Below are 22684 nucleotides of genomic sequence, written 5' to 3' on the forward strand. Positions count from 1 at the left end.
GGGGGAGGAGGAGGTTGGTTACCAGAAGGAAAGTCTTGCCCCACAACTGTAAAATTGAATTTTCAGAGCCACAGAGGCTGTTTGCAGTAATTATCACTTGCTGCATTGTTAAAACATCACTTGACTGCTTCCTGCCAAATGAAGTCAGGAAGGGCATGGAAAAAGCAAAGGACAAAAGAAATGACCAAAAAGTGGAAAAGAGAGCCTGCTGGAAGGAAAGTACATCAGGTGACCTCGGGCCAACACTATTCATCTGTGAGAGCTGCAGAAGGGACTGTCACGCACAAATCGGCCTCTACGGCCAGAACATACAATGTTCATTACAGAAATGACAAACACCTCAGGCACAGTCCATCATCTCTCGAGATATTAGATGCCATTGGAAAAATTCACTTCTGAGTGCAACAGCCCTAACTTTTTCTGGTAGATTAAATGAGTAACTAGCGGGTATGTACTGCAACTTCACGCCTTACATTGATTTCAATACCAAATGTAGAGGAGCAGGGTAACTTGGACTGCAATGCCGGATTTCTGCATTTAATTGTGCATGGAAATTGTTGTCTGATTTAGTCCATGATTATAGTCAGTGCTGACCTCACCATTATTAATGCAAAATCACGCCATAACTTTTTTAATACTTCAGCAGAATGTGTCGCTGGCCAGGAGAGCATTTGTTGCCCATCCCTAATTGCCCTTGATAAGGTGGTGTTGAGCCATCTTCTTGAACCGCAACTTGGTACACCTACTGCCAGTGTGTGTCAGTGGTGGATGGATTATTGAGATTTCAGAATGTTCTCAAAATGCCCTCAACTCTGCCTTTTATGCTCTTTTCCCCGTTAAAGGTCTTGCTCTCTCCAACTCCAATCATTGAATGACATCAGTCTTAGAGCAGTTGCAGTTTCCTGTGATGAAAGGTCATTGCTGACCTGAACCATTAACTCTCTTCCTCTTTCCACAGATGTTGCCTGACCACTTCCAGCATTTTCAGTTTTTATTTCCGATTTCCAGCATCCACATTATTTAATTTTGTTTTTAGTGAAGTAATGTTGATTGGCTGTAAGCAACTATTGGTCATACTTACAGCACAACACTGGTATGGCATCCTTTGTCAAAACGTGACATATGTTTATGTCACGTTTTGACAAAGGATGTTAACCCAAATGTCAACTCCTCTCAAATAAACGTTGCCAGGCCTGCTGAATACACTCTTACCTGTTTTGCATATATTTATGTAACTTATGAACCTGATTGGCAACCATATAATTATTACTGAGAGCGGGCCGGGGGTTTTCTCTGTTGCTGTGACTCTTCCCATGTCACTGATGCTATTGCACCGTGCGCAGATTTAGATTTAAATTCGAGTATGTGTGCTTCTACCTCAGTTGTCCCCATGAACGATAAAACTCTCCGTTCTGCTAGAGGATATCTGAATTAACTGAAATATAATCTGCAAATAGTAAATGACTCACCACCGAGGAGCTACTAATAGTTGCCTTAGGTTTGTCTGTTAGAAACCAACAAGTAAGATGTTGGCCAGAAAGAATTTGATTGTTTTGAACTGCGTGGTGAGCATGATCAGCAGAAGATTTAATCACAAAATCGGGATCCTTGGAGCACCATTATCGAGGGGACAGGTACGCTATACGGATGCGACAGTTAGGAATCGAAAAATTGTGTTATCTTTAAAGGTGCATTTACTATCTTTTTTACTGTCTGCTCCCTTTGCATGCTTATAGAGAAAGGAGGGTGTAAGAATTGGACCAGACGCTTTAAGGAAATCCGGGCTGCTGACAGCGCTTCAAACTGGAGGTAATAATCCGGAGGGTCATTAGGATGGTAAATATCGAGATCACCCTCCAAAAAATATCATTGTAAACTCTTCAAATTTCATTTTGTGATAGGAATAAAACGTACGCTTGGTGAAGTATTTTTAAATTAAAACCACCACTTTTTAAAAATTCGCCTGTTACCGTAAGAAATACACCCCCCACCCTCTGTAAACAAAGTCCATTTCATTTGCGATCAACTGCAACTACGAAGGGGAGAAAATCGGGCTCTTGCCCTCAAAATTAAAAAAAAATCCACAAGTGCAAACACTCTGAAAGCGTTTTTATTTACTTTTAACTGAAAGTGCCTGGAACTTTCTCAGTCAATGTTAACACAAACCTATTCAACCCGAAAAGCAAGAGAAAATGACACTATCAAACTGGCAGTGGCTAGATATGACACATGATTCGAGAGAGTGCAAGAAGTGGGGTTGTTGACCTTTCATCACAACTAGCAAAAGTTAAAAGATGTAACAGGTTTTTAAGCAAGTACACAGGCAGGGAAAGAGGGGAGAAAAGAAGGAAAGGGGAAGGTCTCTGATAAGGTGGAAGGCAGAAAGGATTAAATGAAATGGATGTTGCAGGACGAAAAGGATTAAGAAATGAAATATGGTTGTAAAGGAGGTGTAAATGTCATTATGGACAGTTGCTGCCTGGAAAAAATAGGGTGCAGTGATTATGAGCTGAGATTGTTGAACTCAGTGTGGAGTCTGGAAGGCTGTAGAATTGTCAAATCAAAAGGTGTTGCTCACTGAATTTCCTTTTGAGTTTTTTTGTACTTGAATATCACTAATTTGGTCTCATAGAGTCATAAAGTCATTACAGCACAGAAAGGGGCCATATGTCAATAGATTACAATAATGTCTTTATTTGTTCAAGAGGACCATTCAGATCTCGGATTCTATTCTTTTCAACTTGGAGTGAATGCAGTTGAAGTTTGGATATTAAAATGTCCTGCTGCTGGTTGTTACTGGCATATTTAATAAATGCTATGTTGTGTCACATTCACAAAGAACGTAAAAGACACAATCCACACTGCCATATGTGGGACTAGATGGCACAATGAGACAGAAGGCTTTGTTACAGACCGTGATGGGAGAAGTGCGCAGTTAATTCTAGCCCCTCTTCTCCACAGGTCGCAACAACATTTTAAATGATTAATTCACCCACAAAATTGGCCAATTATTTACCGCTGACATTGTTATTCCCAGCATAAAAAGACTCCAACCAGGCTTCTTTTAGTAAACACAAAAATTTGATTTCTTATAAAATTACTTTTTAAAAACAAGTTAATGAACTGGTTAACATACAAGTTGTAGTTTAGAAGTATAAACGACTTTTTCCCCTTTTCAAACCCCCATACACACACACAAACACAAAACAGGATAAAACAAACACAGTCCCCTGCAGAGGCTGGAATATGGAAACATTGCTTCTAAAAAGGATAAAATTCAAAGAGATCTCAATGCTGTTGATCTAACAGGATTTTGTTCACAATAGATCTGGAAGCTCTTTTATATGGATTTTTTGGTGAAACTATCCTTGATGACTCTTTCCTATCAAAACTTTGCAGACTTTCAAAAAAAAACAGATGATTTATTCCGATGAGATATTTCTGAGGAAGTTTTAACACAAAGTTGAGGCTGAGAGAGGGAAAGAGAGAGTCTTTTTCTTGCAGCCTGCTTCCAAGGCACCCACACATACAATCACTCTGTCTGAGAGTTTTAGCACCTAAGATGTTCAAAGAATACTTCTCTTAGGCCAAGTATTTTTAACCAATCAGCAAAAGTCTTTAGCCTGGTATACAAATATACAAAATGTTTCTTCCCTTAGCAGGTGTTCCCTGCTGGACATCTATCTTGATCCATGGTTTCTTAAAGAATGGCATATTCACAGCTTCGAATTAATATTGCAAACTTTTAAAACTAACTCTGGAAGAAGAAAGATTCAATGTCATTCAAATTTTCCAAAAACTGGTTCCTCGCAGCTTTAATTACAAAGCTATCAGAGCTAAACCATTTAGTTCCTCACCCAATAGTTAGTCACACACAAGCAGAAATTGCAGTGTGGTGATATGAGATGAGAACACTGGATGTTCTTTTTTGCTGCCTGCAGTCCTGGACTCTGAAGTCAGTTATTGTACCCCTCACACTCAGGATTAGTCAACACAGCACGAAACAGCAATCAATCTGGGATTTTCTTAGTCTGAATAAATTCACTGCCAACACCTTGGCTTATTACGAAGAGAGCCAGAGGGTCCTTAAAGACTATTTACTGACTCATAAATTTATAGTTAATTGAGTTAGTTTGACTTTACCTTTCCCCATCACCCACTCTTTCCCTCAATGTTTTCTTTTTGAGGTTGTAATCTGAAAGACTATGGCAACTTGAAATTTGAAGATGAGCCAAAAGACGAGCCATTCAGAACCGTCAAAATGCCACGGACTGTGGGAAAAGCAAATGAGAAACTATCTCGAGTTGTAAGCAAAGTAAAAGCAGATGGCCGGATCTGTGTCATTCTTGGGGGAGATCACAGGTATTTCCTTTCTCTTTTGTTCAAATCATAAGCTTCAAAAACATGTACAAGAAAGTTATCCAAAATGTTCATCACTATTTCATGCAACTGCAAATATTGGAAGTTTGTTCAAATATAAAGTATATTTACAATTCATGTCGAAAAATAGGAAAAATAGGGATTGTTCGATTGAAGGGGAAGAGTGTCAGTTGAAATATCAAAGTTGTCAATGGACGTGAGTGAATGTTAGTTATATAAAGAAATGTTTTGGAGTTGCTACTGGAATAGTCACTGAGCCCTCAAGAGTATAAATACATAGTGATGGTCTGCTGACAAAGTTTACTGAAATGTTCAGTAAACTCTGCAGCAAGCCTATGCAACTAGTTATTTTCAAAGTTATAGAGCATAAGGCCGAATACATCAGTGTAACACAATGCGCAATGGAACAGCTTTCCAAAATATCGCTATGTATTTATTCTCTGGGAACACTGGGGTGAATTTCTAGTAAGGTATGGGCAGAAAAATAGCAAGTTAATTGCCTGTTTATACACTAGTACTATATGATTGATCACTTTGGAGAGATTTTCTAAGGTCTGCATCCAAGCACCACGGATTGCCTGAATGTAGTGAAAATTGTAAGATCAAGGAGGTCAGATAGCATGCTGTAGATAACGTACCTGATTTCCCTGTATACATTTAAAATAGTAGGAATACTTCCATTATTTCCTTTAAACACATATGCTATGACCTGCCTGATATTCAATATTCACTATTCCTGGGCTATCCACTGCACCCACTTAAAAACTGAATGAACCTCTTAAAGTGACATGTCTTCCAACTCTGTAAATCTGTGCTACTGCTGGGAGATTTTTGGAGAGCAATATGTTGCAGGTAAGATCATCTCATTACTCTGGCATAACGGCGTAGGTGCTTGTGGAGCAGGTAAGAAGGCACAACTGGTCCTGTTCTCCTTTGATGGTAGAAGGGAAGAGTTTCCAACTCTTCTGAACCATCTGAGTGTCTCAGAAACTACTTTTAGCAAGCCAGGAGAAAAGACAGCTAAGATGGTGGTCTTTTTGGTGTAGAATTTGAAGTGTTTGGTTGCCTGAATCGTAGCTATTTGAGTTGCAAGTAGGGACAGGAGATCTGGAGCTGGGTTGAGCGCCACTTATATTGGGCACTCTGCTGTGTTTCTGGCAGTGGATTAATTAATCTTCAACCTTGGTGTGGCGCCAAGTAGCACATGTGAGGCTCAGGTTTCAATTTTCACTGCAGCCTTGAATCATAAATAGTTTAGGAAATCATTACAGTTCCCAGCCAGCAACCTCTTAAACTGCAGTGGTTATTTATTGCCCACACCAGGCAGCAAGGTTATTTGTTTTGGATGATTTCCATTTGATCTGATGTATTTTGGATGTTCTGTTTTCCACTTGTGTGGGTTTTAGATTTAAATTATTGGTCCTTTCTTATTTCAATATCTCCTGATGTTTTATAACAAAATTATTCTAGTCACTCCCTAACAAAAATCTGAAAGTATCTTATTGAAATCGTGTGCAACAAATCGTAAACAGCTTTCTCTACCAGTTTTCATCCTTTTTCTTGTGTTTTATATGGTTAAAATAGGACTGGAGTATTTTTATGGATCTTTTCCCAATAGTTGCCAGATTCAGCTGAAATATAATGCAGGAAAAGTTTACCACCCTCAAAGTTTTAGCCCTATATTTTCTTTAAACAAAACCACTTAGTAGCAAGAGATTTGTAGAAGGAATGAATTTGAATATTGCAAGAGCAGAGATTTTCTAAATACAATCAGGGCCCTAGGAGTGGAAACACTTGTATCTTTGAACTAGTTTACTATGGAAGGTAACCTCCAGAGCACTAAGATAATAGTGAAATCTGCCGATGCTGGAAATCTGAAACAAAAACAGAAAATGCTGGGAAAACTCAGCAGGTCTAGCAGCATCTGTGGAGAGAAGTTTCCACTTCTCTTCAGCTCTGAAGAAGGGTCATAGGGACTCAAAACGTTAACTGTTTCTCTCTCCACAGATGCTGCCAGACCTGCTGAGTTTTTCCAGCATTTTCTGTTCTTATTTCAAACCTCCTGAGCATTGCTGTTAGGAATCCAGCAGAAAAATAAGACTTCGCAGATGTGGTTTTCATCTGTGTACTTCCTTTTCCAATAAGCAAGTAGAGTATACATGCAAAAAAAATGAAAAAACTTGCAATTATATGGCATCTTTCAAAACCTCAGGATGTCCAATAACGCTTCACAGAGAAACACAGCACCCAATTTATGCACAGCAAGGTCTCACAAACACCAATAAAATAATGACCAGATATTTTGTTTTATTGACGTTGGCTGAATGGTAACTGTTAGTAAGGACATCAGAGAGAATTCCTCTGCTATTCCTTGAATAGTACCATGGGATCTTTTACATCAGAGTGCCTCAACTCCCTGCAGCTATCATCTGATGGAGGCGCAGTCAACGACATATATGCCTATGCACCAACTCTTTATGCTAACATCTCAGACAAAGAACATTTCTACAACTCCCTGTTACAGGTGATGTTCTGAGGAACATTCCAAATGGCAATAGGATAGTCCTCCTGGGTGATTTCAATGCATATGTTGGGTCAGACAGTGACTTATGGTCAATGTGCCTCAGTCGTCATGGGGTAGGCAAGATCAGCAATAACAGAGGAAGCTGTTTTGAACTTTGTGCCCTGAATAAATTCACCAACACCTTTTTTCAAGGCAGACAGTGCCACAAGGCATCATGACATCACCCAAGGTCTGAATAGACTTGGTCATCACGAGAAGGCGCAATCTGCCCAGTATTCTCTCACCCATACCTATCCTAGCGAACCCCTCTTGTCAGCAGCAGAGTGAAAGTGCACCCCTGAAAGTTTCACAGTTCCAAACATGATGGTCCACCATGCATCAACGTCCCTTGCACAAGTAATGGTGCCAAATACCAGCACTTCACAATTGCTACCCACCAAAGCTTTACTAGGAAGTGCCAATGCTGGTATCGATGAAGCTTGGAAGTCACGAAGCTCAATCATCTGTGAAGCATTAGAAGCATCATTTGGTAAAGGGTTGACAACAAGGTTTGATTTCTGTGATTCTGAGACCTATTAGGCTGAGATGATTGATATCTTTCGTTGATACAAAAAAAAGTCTAATTATGCACATCATTTACCCAACAGTAAAAAAAACCTGCAAGACCTTAAAATAGCCCAAGTCAGCTACGCAGAAGATAGGGAGATACTGCACAGATAAAGACTGGATCAACTTATGTCAAGAAATCCAAACTGCCTGTCACCGTGGAAATCTATGAGCAATGTATGAAAGGATCAAGAGGGCGTTTGGTCCTACCTTCACCAAACTCGCCTCTTGAAGTCAGCATATGGTGAAGCATTCACTGACAAATGTAAACAGATGTTCTGCTGGGCTGAACACAACTATGAGCTGTATTCCAGGGAGACTGACATCTCCTAGTCCGTGCTTGATGCTCTCCCACAGCTTCCTGTCATGGATGAGTTGGATGAAGAAGCCTCATCACTCTAAATCGAAATGGCCATAGTACATACGAAATAGGAGCAAAAGTAGGCCATTCAGCCCCATGAGCCTGCTCCACCATTTAATAAGATCATGGCTGATTTGTTTGTGTTTTGAGTTCCACATTCCCATCTACCCCCAATAACCTTTGATTCCCTGGCCTAAAAAGAATCTATCTACCTCCGCCTTAAAAATATTCAATGACCCTGCCTCCACCACCTTCCGAGGCAGAGAGTTCCAAAGTCGCACAACCCTCTTAGAGAAAAAAATTCTCCTCATCTCTGTGCTATAAGGGCAACTCCTAATTGTAAAACACTGCCCCCTAGTTCTAGACTCCCACAATAGGAAACATCCTTTCCATGTCCACCTTGTCAAGACCATTCAAGATCTTATACCCCTCACTCTTCTAAACTCTAATGAAAACAAGCTCAGCCCATGCAAACTTTCTTCATGAGACAACCCGCTCATTTCAGATATCAATCTAGTAAACCTCCTCTGAACTGTCTCCAACGCATTTACATCCTTCCTTAAATAAGGAGACCAAAACTGCAAACAGTATTTGAGATGTGGTCTCCCCAATGTGCTGTATAACTGAAGCATAATATCCTTACTTTTATGTTTAATTCCTCTCATAATGAAGGAGAGCATTCCATTAGTCTTCTTGATTATATGCTGTACCTGCATACCAACTTCTTGTGACACATGCAGTTTGGAATTCTGCAGCTGCTCTGCTTTTTTATTCTTCGCGCCAAAGTGAACAACTTCACACTTTCCCACATACTTCATCTGCCAGATTTTTACCCACTCACTCAACCTATTGATATCAGTCTGTAAACTCCTCATCTCTTCTTCACAACATACTTTCCTACCTATCTTTGTGTCATCTGCAAATTTAGCTACCATGCCTTCACTTGTCTCATCTAAATCACTCATGTAAATCGTAAAAAGTTGAGGCCCCAGCACATCCCCTGCTGGACTCTACTCGTCACATCCTGCCAATCAGACAAAGACCCATTTATGCATACTTTCTGTTTTCTGCCATCCAGCCAATTTTCTATCCATGCTAATATATTACCCCCTACACCATGAGCTTTTATTTTCCACAAAATTCTCTGATGTGGCACCTTATCAAATGCCTTCTGGAAATCCAAGTACAGTATGTCTACAGGCTCCCCTCTATCCACCATACACGTTACTCATGCAAAGAAGTCTAATAAATTGGTTAAACATAATTTCTCTTTCATAAAACCATGCTGAATCTTCCCAATTATCTTAAGTTTTTCTAAGTGCCCAGCTATAATCTCCTTAATGATCAATTCTAACACCTTCCCCATGACAGACATCAAGCTAACTGACCTATAGTTTCCTGTTTTCAGCCTCCCTCCCTTGAATAGAGGGGTTATATTTTCTACTTTCCAGTCTGATGGATCCTTTCCAGAAGCAAGGGAATTTTGGAAAATTAACACCAATGCATCTGCTACCTCATTAGCCACCTTTTTTTATATTATTCATTCACAGGATGTGGGCTTCGTTGGCTGGGCCTGCATTTTTTGCCCATCCCTAGTTGCCCTTGAGAAGGTGGTGGTGAGCTGCCTTCTTGAACTGCTGCAGTCCATGTGGTGTAGGTACATCCATAGTGCTGTTAGGAAGGGAGTTCCAAGATTTTGACCCAGCGACAGTAAAGGAATGGCGATATATTTCCAAGTCAGGATGGTGAGTTACTTGGAGGGAACCTCCAGGTGCTGGTGTTCCCATCTATCTTTTGAGAAACAAGGATGAAGTCCGTCTGGACCCGGAAACTTGTCAGGCCACAGCTGCATCAGTTTGCTCAGTTCGACTTCTCTAGTAATTATAATTTTACCAAGTTCCTCTCTCCCTTCCAACTCCTGATTTACTGCTATTACTGGAATGTTTTTTGTATGCTCCATAGTGAAAACTGAAGCAAAATATTTGTTCATTTCATCCGTCATTTTATTATCTACTATCAATTCCCTATTTTCACTCTCTAGAGGACCACACTCACTTTACTTACTCTTTTCCTTTTTAAATACCTGTAGAAACTTTTGCTGTTTTTACATTTCTAGCTAGCATCCTCTCATATTCTAATTTCTTTTTCCTGATTAGCCTCTTAGTCATTCTCTGCCTTTCTTTATATTCTGACCAATCATCTGACCTGCTACTCATTTGCGCAATTATATGTTTTTTTCCTTCAGTTTCATGCTTTCCTAACTACTTTAATTACCCAAGGATGGTGGGTCCTCCCTTTAGAATTTTTCTTTATAGTAGGAATATACTTATTCTGAGTATTCTGAAATATCCACTTAAAATGTCTGCGCTGCATCTCTATTGATCTATCAATTAGCCTAGTATCCAGTTCACTTCAGCTAGCTCAGCTTTCATGCCCACATAGTTGACCTTATTTAAGTTCAAAATACTAGGCTTAGCCCCACTCTTCTCCCTTTCAAACTGGATGTAAAGCTCAATCATTTTAGAGTCGCTGCTATGCAAGGGTCTTTACCCTGAAATCATTAAGTAACGCTGTCACACTACACAAAACCAAGTCTAATATAACCTGCTCGCTGGTTGGTTCCAGAATATGCTGCTCTAAGAAATTATCTCAAAAGCATTCTATGAAACTCAGCCAGGCTACTGCTGCCTATCTGATTTTTCCAGTTTGTAGGTAGATTAAAATCACCCATGATTATTGCTGTCCCTTTATCACAAGCACCCAATATTTCTTCTTGTATACTTTATCCTACATTGTGGTTACTGTTAGGCGGCCTGTAGACTACTCCCAGTAGTGACATCTTTCCCGTATTATTCCCCATCTCCACCCAAACCAATTCTACATCCTAATCTCCTAAACCAAGGTCATCTCTAACTAAAAGCCCATGGGATTCAGGGTAATGTGGCAAACTGGATAATAGGTTGGCTTTGTAACAGGAAACAAAGGGTAATGGTCGATGGATGCCCTTTTGAATGGAAAGTTGTCTCGAGTGGTGTTCCACAGGGCTCGTGTTGGGACCCTTGCTGTTTGTGTTATATATTAATGATTTGGACGTGAACATGGGGTCACGGTTGGAAAGTTTGCAGATGACACAAAGATTGGCCGTGTAGTGGATAATGTAGAGGATAGCCATAATCTCTAAAACGATATAGATGGGTTGGTGGATTGGGCGGTAAAGTGGCAGATGGATTTTAACATAGAGAAGTGTGAGGTCATACATTTAGGGAGGTCAAACAGTTACAGGGATTATACAATAAATGGGAATATACTAAGGGGGGTAGATGAAGTGAGAGATCTTGGCGTACAAGTACACAGGTCCCTGAAGGCAGCAGTTCAAGTAGACAAGGTTTAAAGAAGGCATATGGAATGCTTTCCTTCATTGGCAGAGGTATAGAATTTAAAAGTAAGGATATAATGTTGGTATTATATAAAACACTGGTGAGGCCACAACTAGAGTATTGTGTGCAGTTCTGGTCACCACATTACAGGAAGGACGTAATAGCTCTGGAGAGAGTGCAGAGGAGGTTTACAAGAATGTTGCCAGGGTTAGAAAAGTGTAGCTATGAGAAGAGATTGGATAGGTTGGGGTTATTTTCCTTAGAACAAAGAAGGCTGAGAGGTGACTTGATTGAGGTGTACAAAATTATGAGAGGAATAGATAGAGTGGACAGGATAAAATTGTTTCCCTTGATAGAGAATTCTAGAATCAGGGGAGATATTTTCAATATAAGTAGCAGAAGATGTAGGGGGGTCATGAGGAAGAACTTTTTTACGCAGAGGGTAGTGGGTGTCTGGAATTCCCTGCCCAAGTTGGTGGCAGAGGCAGAAACTTTAAACTCTTTTAAAAAGTACCTGGATCTGCACCTAAAGTGCTGTAAGCTGCAGGGCTATGGGCCGGGTGCAGGAAGGTGGGATTAGAAAGGGGACCTGGGTGTCCTCGGGCTGGAATGGACAAGATGGGCCGAATGGCCTCCTTCTGTGCTGTAACTTTTCTATGGTACTATTGCACAAATGCTATCCTTCATTAACAGTGCTACTCCTCCACCTTTACTTAGCTTCCTATTCTTCTTGGATGTCATATACCCCTCAATATCCAGGACCCAATTCTTGTCATCCTGCAGCCACATCTCCATAATGGCTATCAGATCACACTTCAATGTGTGCTATCAATTCGTTTACTGTGTTACGAATTTTCTTTTTACTCATTCAAGGGATGTAGGCTCGCCGGCTGGGCCAACATTTATTGCCCACCCCTAATTGCCCTTGAGAAGGTGGTGTTGAGCTGCCTTCTTGAACTGCTGCAGTCCATGTGGTGTAGATACACCCACAGTGCTGTTAGGAAGGGAGTTCCAGGATTTTGACCCAGCGACAGTGAACGAACGGCGATATATTTCCAAGTCAGGATGGTAAGTGACTTGGAGGGGAACTTCTAGGTGGTGGTGTTTCCATCTATCTGCTGCCCTTGTCCTTCTAGATGGTAGTGGTCGTGGGTTTGGTGAATTCCTGCAGTGCATCTTGTAGATGGTACACACTGCTGCTACTGTGCATCGGTGGTGGAGGGAGTGAACGCTTGTGGGTGTGGTGCCAATCAAGCAGGTTGCTTTGTCCTGGATGGTGACAAGCTGGGTACTGTCCAGGTCTTGTCGCATTTGGACATGGACTGCTTTGTACAGTCACACCCTCCTGTCCCACTGACTGAATCAAAAGACCCTATCCCATGTGGTGTGACTGTCTCCTGCTACAAAGCATCCCTGATGTGTTGCAGAGTCTGCAGCTCAGCCTCCAGCTCAATGATTCTAAGTCGAAGTTCCTCGAACCACAAACACTGCAGATGTGTTTTCCCTGGATCACAATGGTATCTAGCAGCTCCCACCTGTTGCAGCCTTGACCCATTGCCTGTCCTGCCATCCTTAATGTTTTTTAATTAATTACTTAGTTGTGTTATTCACTTATTTATTTTTCCTTTTTATATTTTATTAACTTTACCACCAATTTGTATACTACTTTAAACCTTAGGAATAGAATATCCTTAACCACTTACCAGATACTCACTAAACAGCTAGCTCCTTTCCCTGTAGTGGAATAAAAACCAATTCTTATGGGGTGAGAAAGGTAGAAAAAGCAAAAGGAAACAAACACCTCCTTCCCCCGCTTCACCGAACTCCTGCACTCACCAAAATCTCACGTTTGCACTCAGTTTCCGCAGCTGCACTCATTTGTCAAAGGCTGCTAACAAACAGAAAGATATCCAACAAGACAGAATCCCAGCCAAACTGCTGAAGCAAGAAAAGTCCCATTTATTGCCACACCTTTCTGATTTTCTCCTTCTCCTTCCCTACAGGAAAGTAGATTCCATTCCACAGGAGATGTGAGATGCAAAAACCATCACACTGTACAAAAACAAAGGCGACAGAGGAGACTACAACAACTACAGGGGCACCTCACTCCTTAGCGTCACAGTGAAGGACTTTGCTAGGGTCATACTTAAAGATTCCATTAACACAGTGTCTCCATGTGGGCAAATCTACTGTGAACATGACCTTCTCCATATACCAGCTACAAGAGAGCAGTATATCTCTTACATTCTTGGATCTCACTAACGCATTTGACAAGGTCAGCAGATTTTGGGGAAAATTTTCTGTCTATCAAGCTCCTCAGTCTCATCCACTCCTTCCATTACGACATGCATTGCACAGTCCATTTTGATGACTCCGCTTCCAACAGTTTAGAGTGAAGCACAGAGTGGATAGGGCTGTGTCTTAGCCCCCACTCTGTTTGGTATCTTCTTCTTCAAGCTCATGACCTTTGTCTTCTCTACAGATATGGAAGTAATCCAATTGCATACTAGGTCAGATGGCAAGGTCCACTATATCAAGACAAAGCGAAGTCAAAAACACATCTTGTCCTGATGACATGACTTCTCTACGTTGATGATGCTGCGCCAGTCCCTTACATGGAAACTCAGCTACAAAGACTCATGGACTGTCTTTCCCATGTCTATGACTTGTTCTTCCTGACTATAAGTGTCAAGAAAAAGCAGGTTGCTTTATCCTGGATGTTGTCAAGCTTCTTGTGTTGTTAGAGCTTTACTCATCCAAGCAAGTGGAGCATATTCCATCACACTACTGACTTGTGTCTTGTAGATTTTTTTTTAAACAGGAATCTGTTCTTAATAACTTCATGAACTTTTGAGAAACTGAGAGCTCCATTGTGCACAAGAAACAATGATTGCCCACAGGGTCACATTTACTTTGTCAGTGAATAACACCACGACAGAAATTACAATAACTTGCTCATGAATAGGGTACACTCCAGATCCTGGGAGGTGGACTGGTGATTTTGGGGAGTCAGGAGGTGAGTTACTCGCTACAGGATTCCTAGCCTCTGACCTGCTCCTATAGCTACCGTATTTATATGGCTGGTCCAGTTCAGTTTCTGGTCAATGCTAACCCCTAGGATGTTGAAAGTGGGGGATTCAGTGATGGTAATGCCATTAAATGTCAAGGAGCGTTGGTTACATTCTCTCTTCTTGGAGATGGTCATTGCCTGATATTTGTGTGGGGTGAATGTTACTTGCAACTTGTCAGCCCAAGCCTGAGTTTTGTCCAGGCCTTGCTGCATTTGCACATGGACTGTTTCAGTACCTGAGGAGTTGAGAATAGTGTTGAATGTTGTGCAATCATCAACAAACATCCCTGCTTCTGGCCTTATGATGGAAGGAAGGTCATTGATGAAATAGCTGAAGATGGGTGGGCCTAGGAAACTACCCTGAGGAACTCCTGTAATGATGTCCTGGAACGAAGATGATTGACCTCCTACAACCACAATCATCTTCCTTTGTGCTAGGTATGACTCCAACCAATGGAGAGTTTTCCCCCGATATCCACTGACTCCAGTTTTGCTAGGGCTCCTTGATGGCACACTCAGTCAAATGCTGCCTTGATGTCAAGGGCAGTCACTCTCACCTTACCTCAGGAGTTAAATTCTTTTCTCCATGTTTGAACCAAGGCTGTAATGAGGTCACGAGCTGAGTGATCCTGGCGGAACACAAACAGAGCATCGGTGAGCAGGTTATTTCTAAACAAGTGCCGCTTGATTGCACTGTTGATGACCCCTTCCATCATTTTATTGATGATCGAGAGTGTCTGATGGGGCGGTAATTGGCCAGGTTGGATTTCTGCTGCCTTTTGTGAATGGGACATAACTGGACAATTTTCCACATTGTTGGGTAGATGCCAGTGTTGTTGCTGTACTGAAACAGCTTGGCTAGGGGCGCAGTAAGTTCTGGAGCACGTCTTCAGTACTATTACCGGAATATTGTCGGGGCCCATAGCCCTTGCAGTATCCAGTGCCTTCAGCCATTTCTTGATAGCACGTGGAGTGAATCAAATTGGCTGAAGACTGGTATCTGTGATGCTGGGGACCTCCGGAGAAGGCTGAAGTGGATCATCCACTCTGCACTTCTGCTGAAAATTGTCGCAAATGCTTCAGCCTTATCTTTTGTACTGCTGTGCCGGGCTCCCCCACCATGGAGAGTGGGGATATTTGTGGAGCTGCCACCTCCAGTGAGTTGTTTAATTGTCCACCACCATTTACGACTAGATGTGGCAAGATTGCAGAGCTTAGATCTGATCTTTTGGTTGTGCGATTTCTTAGCTCTATCGGTTGCATGCTGTTTACGTTGTTTGGCAAACAAGTAGCCCTGAGTTGTAGTATCACAAGGTTGATACCTCATTTTTAGGTATGCCTGCTGCTGCTCCAGGCATGCCCTCCTGTACTCTTCACTGAACCAGGGTTGATCTCCTGGCTTGATGGTAATGGTACTGTGGAGGGTATGCTGGGCCATGAGGTTACAGTTTGTGGTTTGAGTACAATTCTGTTGCTGCTGATGGCCCACAGCATCTCATGGATGCCCAGTCTTGAGTTGCTAGATCTATTCGAAATCTATCCCATTTGGCGTGTGGTAATGGCATACAACACGATAGAGGGTATCCTCAATGTGAAGACGGTCTCCGCAAGGACTGTGTGGCGGTCACTTCTACTGATATGTTATGGACAGATTCATCAGCGGCAGGTGTACTGGTGATGATGAGGTCAAGTATGTTTTTCCCTCTTCTTGGTTCCCTCACCACCTGCCACTGACTCACTCTAGCAGCCTTGTCCTTTAGGACTTGACCAGCCCAGTCAATAGTGGTACTACTGAACCACTGTTCGTGATAGATTGAAGTCCCCACCCAGAGTACATTCTGTGCCCTTGCCACCCTCAGTGCTTTTTCCAAGTGGTGTTCAACTTGGGGGTGTACTGATTCATCAACTGACAGGGCACAGTATGTGGTGATCGGTGGGAGCTTTCCTTGCTTGTGTTTGACCTGATGGCAGGAGACTTCCTGGGGTCCTGAAACTATGTTGAGGACTCTGAGGGCAACTCCCTCTGACTGTATACCTCTGTGTCACCACCTCTGTTGGGTCTGTCCTGCCGGTGGGACAGGACATACCCAGGGTTGGTAATGGTGGTGTCTGGGACATAATCTGTAAGGTACGATTCCATGAGTATGACTCTGTCTTGCTGTTGCTTGACTAGTCTGTTGGCCAGCTCTCTCGATTTTGTCAATAGCCCCCAGGTGTTATTAAGGAAGACTTTGCAGGGTCGACAGGGCTGAGTTGCCATTGTCATTTCCGATGCCTAAGCTGATGCCAAGTGGTCTGTCCGATTTTATTCCTTACAGACTTTGTAGCAGATTGATACAACTGAGTGGCTTGCTAGGCCATTTCAGAGGGCATTTAGAATCCACCACATTGCTGTGGGTTTGGAGTCACATGTAGGTCACACCAGGTAAGGATGGCAGATTTCCTTCCCTAAAGGATACTAGTGAACCAGATGGATTTTTACAACAATCAACAATGGTTTCACAGTCATGACTAGACTCTTAATTCTAGATTTTTACTGAATTCAAATTCCATCATTCGAATCCAGGTCCCCAGAGCATTACCCTGGGTCTCCAGATTGCTTGTCCAGTGACAATACCACTACGCTATCGCCGCCCCTTGACAGTATCTCCATGGATTAGATTTGCTACTTGTCAGTTGCTTTATACGAACTGATTTGTTCAACTTAGGATTTGCTATAGAGCTTTCTGTGAGATGCTTTCTTATCACCAATCTCATGGAGACAAGCAACTAGAAATGAATCACAAAAATATAAAATAGAAATATGGAGGCTTCATATTGCAATAGCAACAATTTGAAATATACTTCAGTTGAGATAAGATCTAGATATAACAAGAATGCACTTTCTCATTACAGTTTGGCAATCGGATCAATTTCTGGAGATGCAGCATTTCACTCAAACCTGTGTGTGGTATGGGTAGATGCCCATGCTGACATTAACACTCCTAGTACAACAGCGTCAGGTAATCTGCATGGACAACCTGTGTCATTTCTCATCAAGGAACTCAAGACTGAGGTAAATGTGAAATTAGGTGCAAAAGTTAAATACATCATTGTGTGAAGACAAATTGAGCTGGATTTTCCATTTCACCGCCTGAGCAGTAATCTAGCAGAACGGACCTCCCAATTTTTAGGTAACAGTGTTGTCCAATATAAAGTTACTGACTAGCCACAGGTGCTGCTATGATAACACCAATTTAGCCACAGCACTAATTTTAGAAAATGCCGTACACATAATGCAGGTAAATGTGCTACATGTATAAAATTACTTAACTATCATATAGATCAGGTGAAATGTTGCATTCTTTCTCTTTCACCACATTTTGGCAGTCTGGGATGAACTTATCAGATACAGGACATCTTAGTGCAGCTTCTAGGTTTTGGTCAAGCATATATGAGCAGTACATTGGGATTATTACTGAGAATGTTGACTAACAAAAAGACGCATGAGACCCACTCCTGCTCTCCATCCATAATATAGTTGGATGCTGCTTTCCCTTGGCCTGATATACCCTATTACAGCTCTTTGCAATTGGTTGGAATTGCTTTCTTCTGCTGGTCTGGGGTGATTACTCTGATTGTTCAAGCTAACCACGATGACAGTTAGTATAGTGCAACATTGAAGGAAGCCATTTGGCCCATCAGGTTTGCGCTGGCTTTTTTATTTGAAGAGCAATCAAATTAGTTCCCTTTCCCCATACCCCTGATTTCTTTTCTCCTTCAAGTATTTATCCAGTTCCCTTTTGAAGGCTACTATTGAACTGTATCGAGCACCCTATCAGGCAGTGTATTCTAAATCCTAACCAAGTTCTCCTCATCTTAAGAAGTTGCTGGTATCTCCATGGCACTGAAATACAGCTTTTCACCCATGTTACACACAATTTTAGCATATAACCAATGGCACTAACTAAGGAAACAAAGCACAGACAATGATCAAAAAACTTTCTGGGCTGAATTTTCTGGCTGGCGGGGGGCGCAGAGTGAGAGCAAGTGCAGGCGGACCCAATTGCCGCCCGCACCTGGACCCAATTGGTCCAATGGCAACCCGGCAGCCTATTTTGAAAAGTTGCTGCAGCCTTTCTAAGGCTGTGAATTATGGCCAGTGGAAGGGCTTCCCAGAGCGCTGCTGGTAAGCAGGCTAGGCAGGAGGGTAGGGCAGGGGGGCACTGTGTGCCTTTTTCTGATGATTGCCTTGCTGCCCTCGAGGAGGTGCGGCACAGCAGGACGTCCTGGTATCCCAGGACAGGAGGAGGAGCCCCCCCGCCCCTCCCCATATGACCAAACATACCTGGGAGGAGGTGGCGGAGGTTGTGAGCTCCCGCGACGTGGTGCGGCGCAACTGGGTCCAGTGTCACAAGCACTTCAATGACCTGTTGCGCTCAGGAAGGGTGAGTACCAAGTTGGCATTGGTCACTTAACCCAGCAGGTAGGCTTTCCCCCCTTTCCCCCCACCACCCGTCCCCTCCTCCCTCCCAAGTCTGAGTGTAGTGACTGCATTGAATCATTGACGTCATATGTCCTTCCCTGGGTGGGCCAGCAGATATTGCCCATGCCGAGGTCACCCTGAGAGGGTGGTGAAGAGGTGGGTTCTGCCCCCGCAGCAAGTGATACACTGTGACCCACATGACTGTTTTGGATGCAACCTGGAAGAGCTGCACCTAGGCGCAGTGGTGGAACTCCAGGACATGTCAAAGTCAGGGTGATGACATGCTGGGAGGGGAGTTTCAAGGTGGTGTGGCACTGATCGATCTGCTGTCCTTTACGCTTCACCTGCTTGCCCCTCTTTGCTATAGAAGGTTAGACTGTATGGGGCCTGATGTGATGCAGGCAGCATTTGGCCAAGGGGGTGGAGACAGGCTTAGCATCTTTGTGTGAGTGTTCGACAGCAGCCAGGTGAGAAGACACTGGAGCCCTGCAAAGTACCTACCTGGTTGGGGTGGGCCGTCTGTGAAAAGGGTCCAGGTACAATTAGCACTAATCAATGTTCTTCTCTCCTTTTCAGGAGAAGAATGCACATAATGCAGCCGAGCGGGTGAGGAATGGCAGCAGGCCAGCACAGTTAGCGATTTTCAGCCGCTTCGAGCAGGAGGCCCTAGATTTGGAGAGGTGCCATGCGCCCAGGTCCACCAATGTCACTGAGGCTGGGGTACCACAGGCAGATATGTTTGCCCAGCAGTGAGATCACCATTGTTCTCCCAGCAGCCATGGCAGTGCTGAATGTTCAGTGATTGAAGTTTGCAACATGGCTTGAACATTGCTTATGGAAGAATGAGCGCATAATGATCCAGGGGACAGGGATACACATTGTCATTATCTCCACGTTAATTGATCCAATGTCCTTGTTCTTCCTTTCATCATCAGCGGAGCAGGGCTGGGAGGAGGAGCAGCAGAGGCCCCCTTTCATACCTGAGGGCCCTGAAGTCTCACCAGCGCCATACCATCTCTGCCAGGCAGGCACCAGCGCAAATATTAGCACCTCGGTACGAATTAGAACATCGGCTAGTGTCCCGGGGCACAGCGGTGAGGGCACTTCACAGTCACTGGCAGAGACAGAGAGTGCCCATGGTGCCAGCAGTCAGAGGACTGCAAGGGACCAGGCACATACTCAGTCGGTGCCTGATGATGTGCCTCTAGAGTCATCCGTGATGCAGCAGGTGCAGGAAACGTGGCCGGGTGTGCGGGAGCATCTGGGGGAGATACATGAGCGCCATGCGTCCTCCATGGAGAGTGGCAACTCACGTGGAGAAGCTCCTCCAGGAGACCCATCAGGACTTCCTGGGAATGTACTCAGACCAGCAAGCCCTCACATCGGCATTGACCGCAGCTGGTCAGTGCTAGTGTGGGAGATGGTATGGGCACCAAGTTTCCCAGCTTGGTGCCCATCCATCCACAGTGAGCAGGGAGGTCCAAAGCAACCTCATGTTGGCGCAGCAGCTGCCTGTCGTCTCTGCGGGCTCTTTTCAGGGCACTCCAGATGAGGGTGGCAGCTCCTCTGCCCCTCTGCCAGTGACTGTTGCATCTGGTGAGGCTGTGATAACTGGGGAGATGCCAGCTGTGGAACTGGCAGCTCCCTCCCAGGCGGGGCCAGCACAGGCTCCATGGGCCAGAGGACGACTGCCTAGGTCATCGACACCAACAGGACAGCAGAGTCAGCAGGCCAATCCCAGCGAGAGGTCAGCACCAAGACATAGCACCCGAAAACGTAAACATAAGGCACCTTTGGCACACCACGGCAATGAGGTTTTTATGAGTTGGTGTGATTTTTAACACCTTTTTCATTTTGTTTCATTAAGTTTCTTTGGTTGCTATAATAAATTCGGACATGTCACCATGGCTGAGGTTGTCTCTTTTGTTCCGCAGGTGGATGGTTTCCAGTAATGGGGACTTTCGAATTTATTTACAAGGACCTTAGTTAATGTTCCTAAGCAGGCAGATTAGGTCTCGAATATGGAGCATACAGCCCAGGCTTATCCTGGAGGTCCATATGTGGTGTGCTAGCTGAAGCTTCTTTGGATTAAAGCTTTGTGGGTGTCCCTGTCTCCCTGGAGTATGCCCGGGTCAGCGTCTACCCCCTCAGCATTTCCCTATGCATGCTCATCCTCATACTCACTGCTGGGCTCATCGTGCACATCCGCAGCCAATGTGTCTACATCTTCATCTTCCACAGTATCCCCTCTTTCCAGCGCAAGATTGTGGAGAGCGCAGTATGCAACCACTATTAGCGACACACTATCTGGGGGGTACTGGAGTGTGCCCCCTGAACAATCCAGGCATTGGAAGCGCATCTTGAGAAGACTAATGGCTCTCTCCATCACAGCCCTTATGGAGGTGCGGCTCCTATTGTACCGCTGCTCAGCTTCTGTTCTTGGATGGCGGAGAGACGTCATGAGCCATTTCTGAGGAGATAGCCCTTGTCATCCAGCAGCCATCCATCCAGCCAGGCTGGAGCACTGAAGAGCCCCGGCACCTGGGAGTGTCTGTGGATATAGGCGTCTTAGGAGCTGTCTGGGTACCTTGCACAGACTTGAAGAATCAGCATCCTGTGATCACACACTATCTGCATGTTCATGGAGTGGAAGCCCTTCCTGTTGACTAAGGCACCTGGCTCACCTGCTGGCGCCTTGATGGCCGCATGTGTGCAGTCTATTGCACCCTGGATGCGGGGAAGCCAGCAATCGCCGCGAAGCTTCTGGCTCGCTGTGTCTGGCTTGCCTGGTCCCAACGGCAAAGGATGAAGGTCAATGCACACCTGAACAGAGCGTCTGTAACCTGCTTGACACAAGTATGGACAGCTGATTGGGAGACACTGCAAAGATCACCTACCAAGCCCTGGAAGGAGCCAGAGGCGTAGAAGTTGAGGGCAGCTGTGACATTTAGAGCCACTGGCACGGGGTGTCCATCCACACAGTTAGCGGAGATCTCAGGCCCAATCGTCTGACAGATATAGTTGACTGTCTCCCTTGAGAGACAGAGCCTCCTTCGGCACTGCACCTCAGACATATTGAGGGAGCTGCTTCGCCGCCTATATACCCTGGCAGCAGGATAGTGGTGTCGTCTGCGGCCCCTTCTGCCTTGGACTACCTCTTGGCCCTGCATCCCTTGTGCCTGTGCCTGACTTCCCAAAGGTAGTTCCGCTGGAGGCTGAATGTGCACTCCTGGCTTCCTCCCCCTTCAAGCCCTCCCTTCCTCCACAGAGAAGGTGCCTCCAGCTCCCATTCCCAGGCTAAGGGAAGGCTTCCTGAAACATGCAGGCTCAAAAAAGATTCCTCACTGCAGAGTGCTGACCTGATGGCTGTGAGTCCAGGCAAAGCAACTGGTATGCGTTTTGAAGTATTGCTGATCACACAGGTAAGTATCAGTAACTTTGAAACATTAATATTTGACAGAGCACACTCGCGACTCCACTGAACTCTCTTATCCCGCCCGTGGATGAGGTTTATACAAATGTGTCCTACCCACCTGCCTGTTGCGCCCATGCACCGACCTGAAGATTGCGCAGGCGCCAAAAAATCATGGTCAATTGGCGCCTCAAGTGGCCTGTTAATTAATGACGGGTGCGCATCGGAGAGCATCGCATGCCCGCCCAATGAAATATCGTGATGGAGCACGGTGACATTGGGATGCTCGCCTGATGTCACCGCGTGTCATTTTACGCCCCGCATGCCAATGGGAAAATTCTGCCCTCTCTCACTCTATTTTTCATCTGACTGCTTTGCCATAAAATGCATAAAAAGGTTAAAGTACATGTACATACATTGTCTGAATATAAATGCTGAGATCACAAGCCCAATGATGTTTTATTTATTAATCGAAAATACAATTAGCCA

The 22684-nt window shown here is 44.1% G+C and overlaps 1 protein-coding gene across 1 annotated transcript in view; it reads left to right on the plus strand.

Annotated features, from left to right (window-relative positions):
• Positions 1-1526: 1526 nt before the first annotated feature.
• Positions 1527-22684, plus strand: part of LOC121288753 (arginase-1-like) — a 39303-nt gene continuing 18145 nt past the window's right edge. Inside the window, exons 1-4 of the mRNA XM_041207508.1 lie at positions 1527-1634; positions 1737-1809; positions 4188-4362; positions 17214-17373. Coding sequence (XP_041063442.1) covers positions 1527-1634; positions 1737-1809; positions 4188-4362; positions 17214-17373 — 516 coding nt within the window. The remainder of the gene's footprint in view (positions 1635-1736; positions 1810-4187; positions 4363-17213; positions 17374-22684) is intronic.

The sequence above is a fragment of the Carcharodon carcharias genome, chromosome 2, assembly GCF_017639515.1.
Source record: "Carcharodon carcharias isolate sCarCar2 chromosome 2, sCarCar2.pri, whole genome shotgun sequence".
In the NCBI taxonomy this organism is placed as follows: Eukaryota; Metazoa; Chordata; class Chondrichthyes; order Lamniformes; family Lamnidae; genus Carcharodon; species Carcharodon carcharias.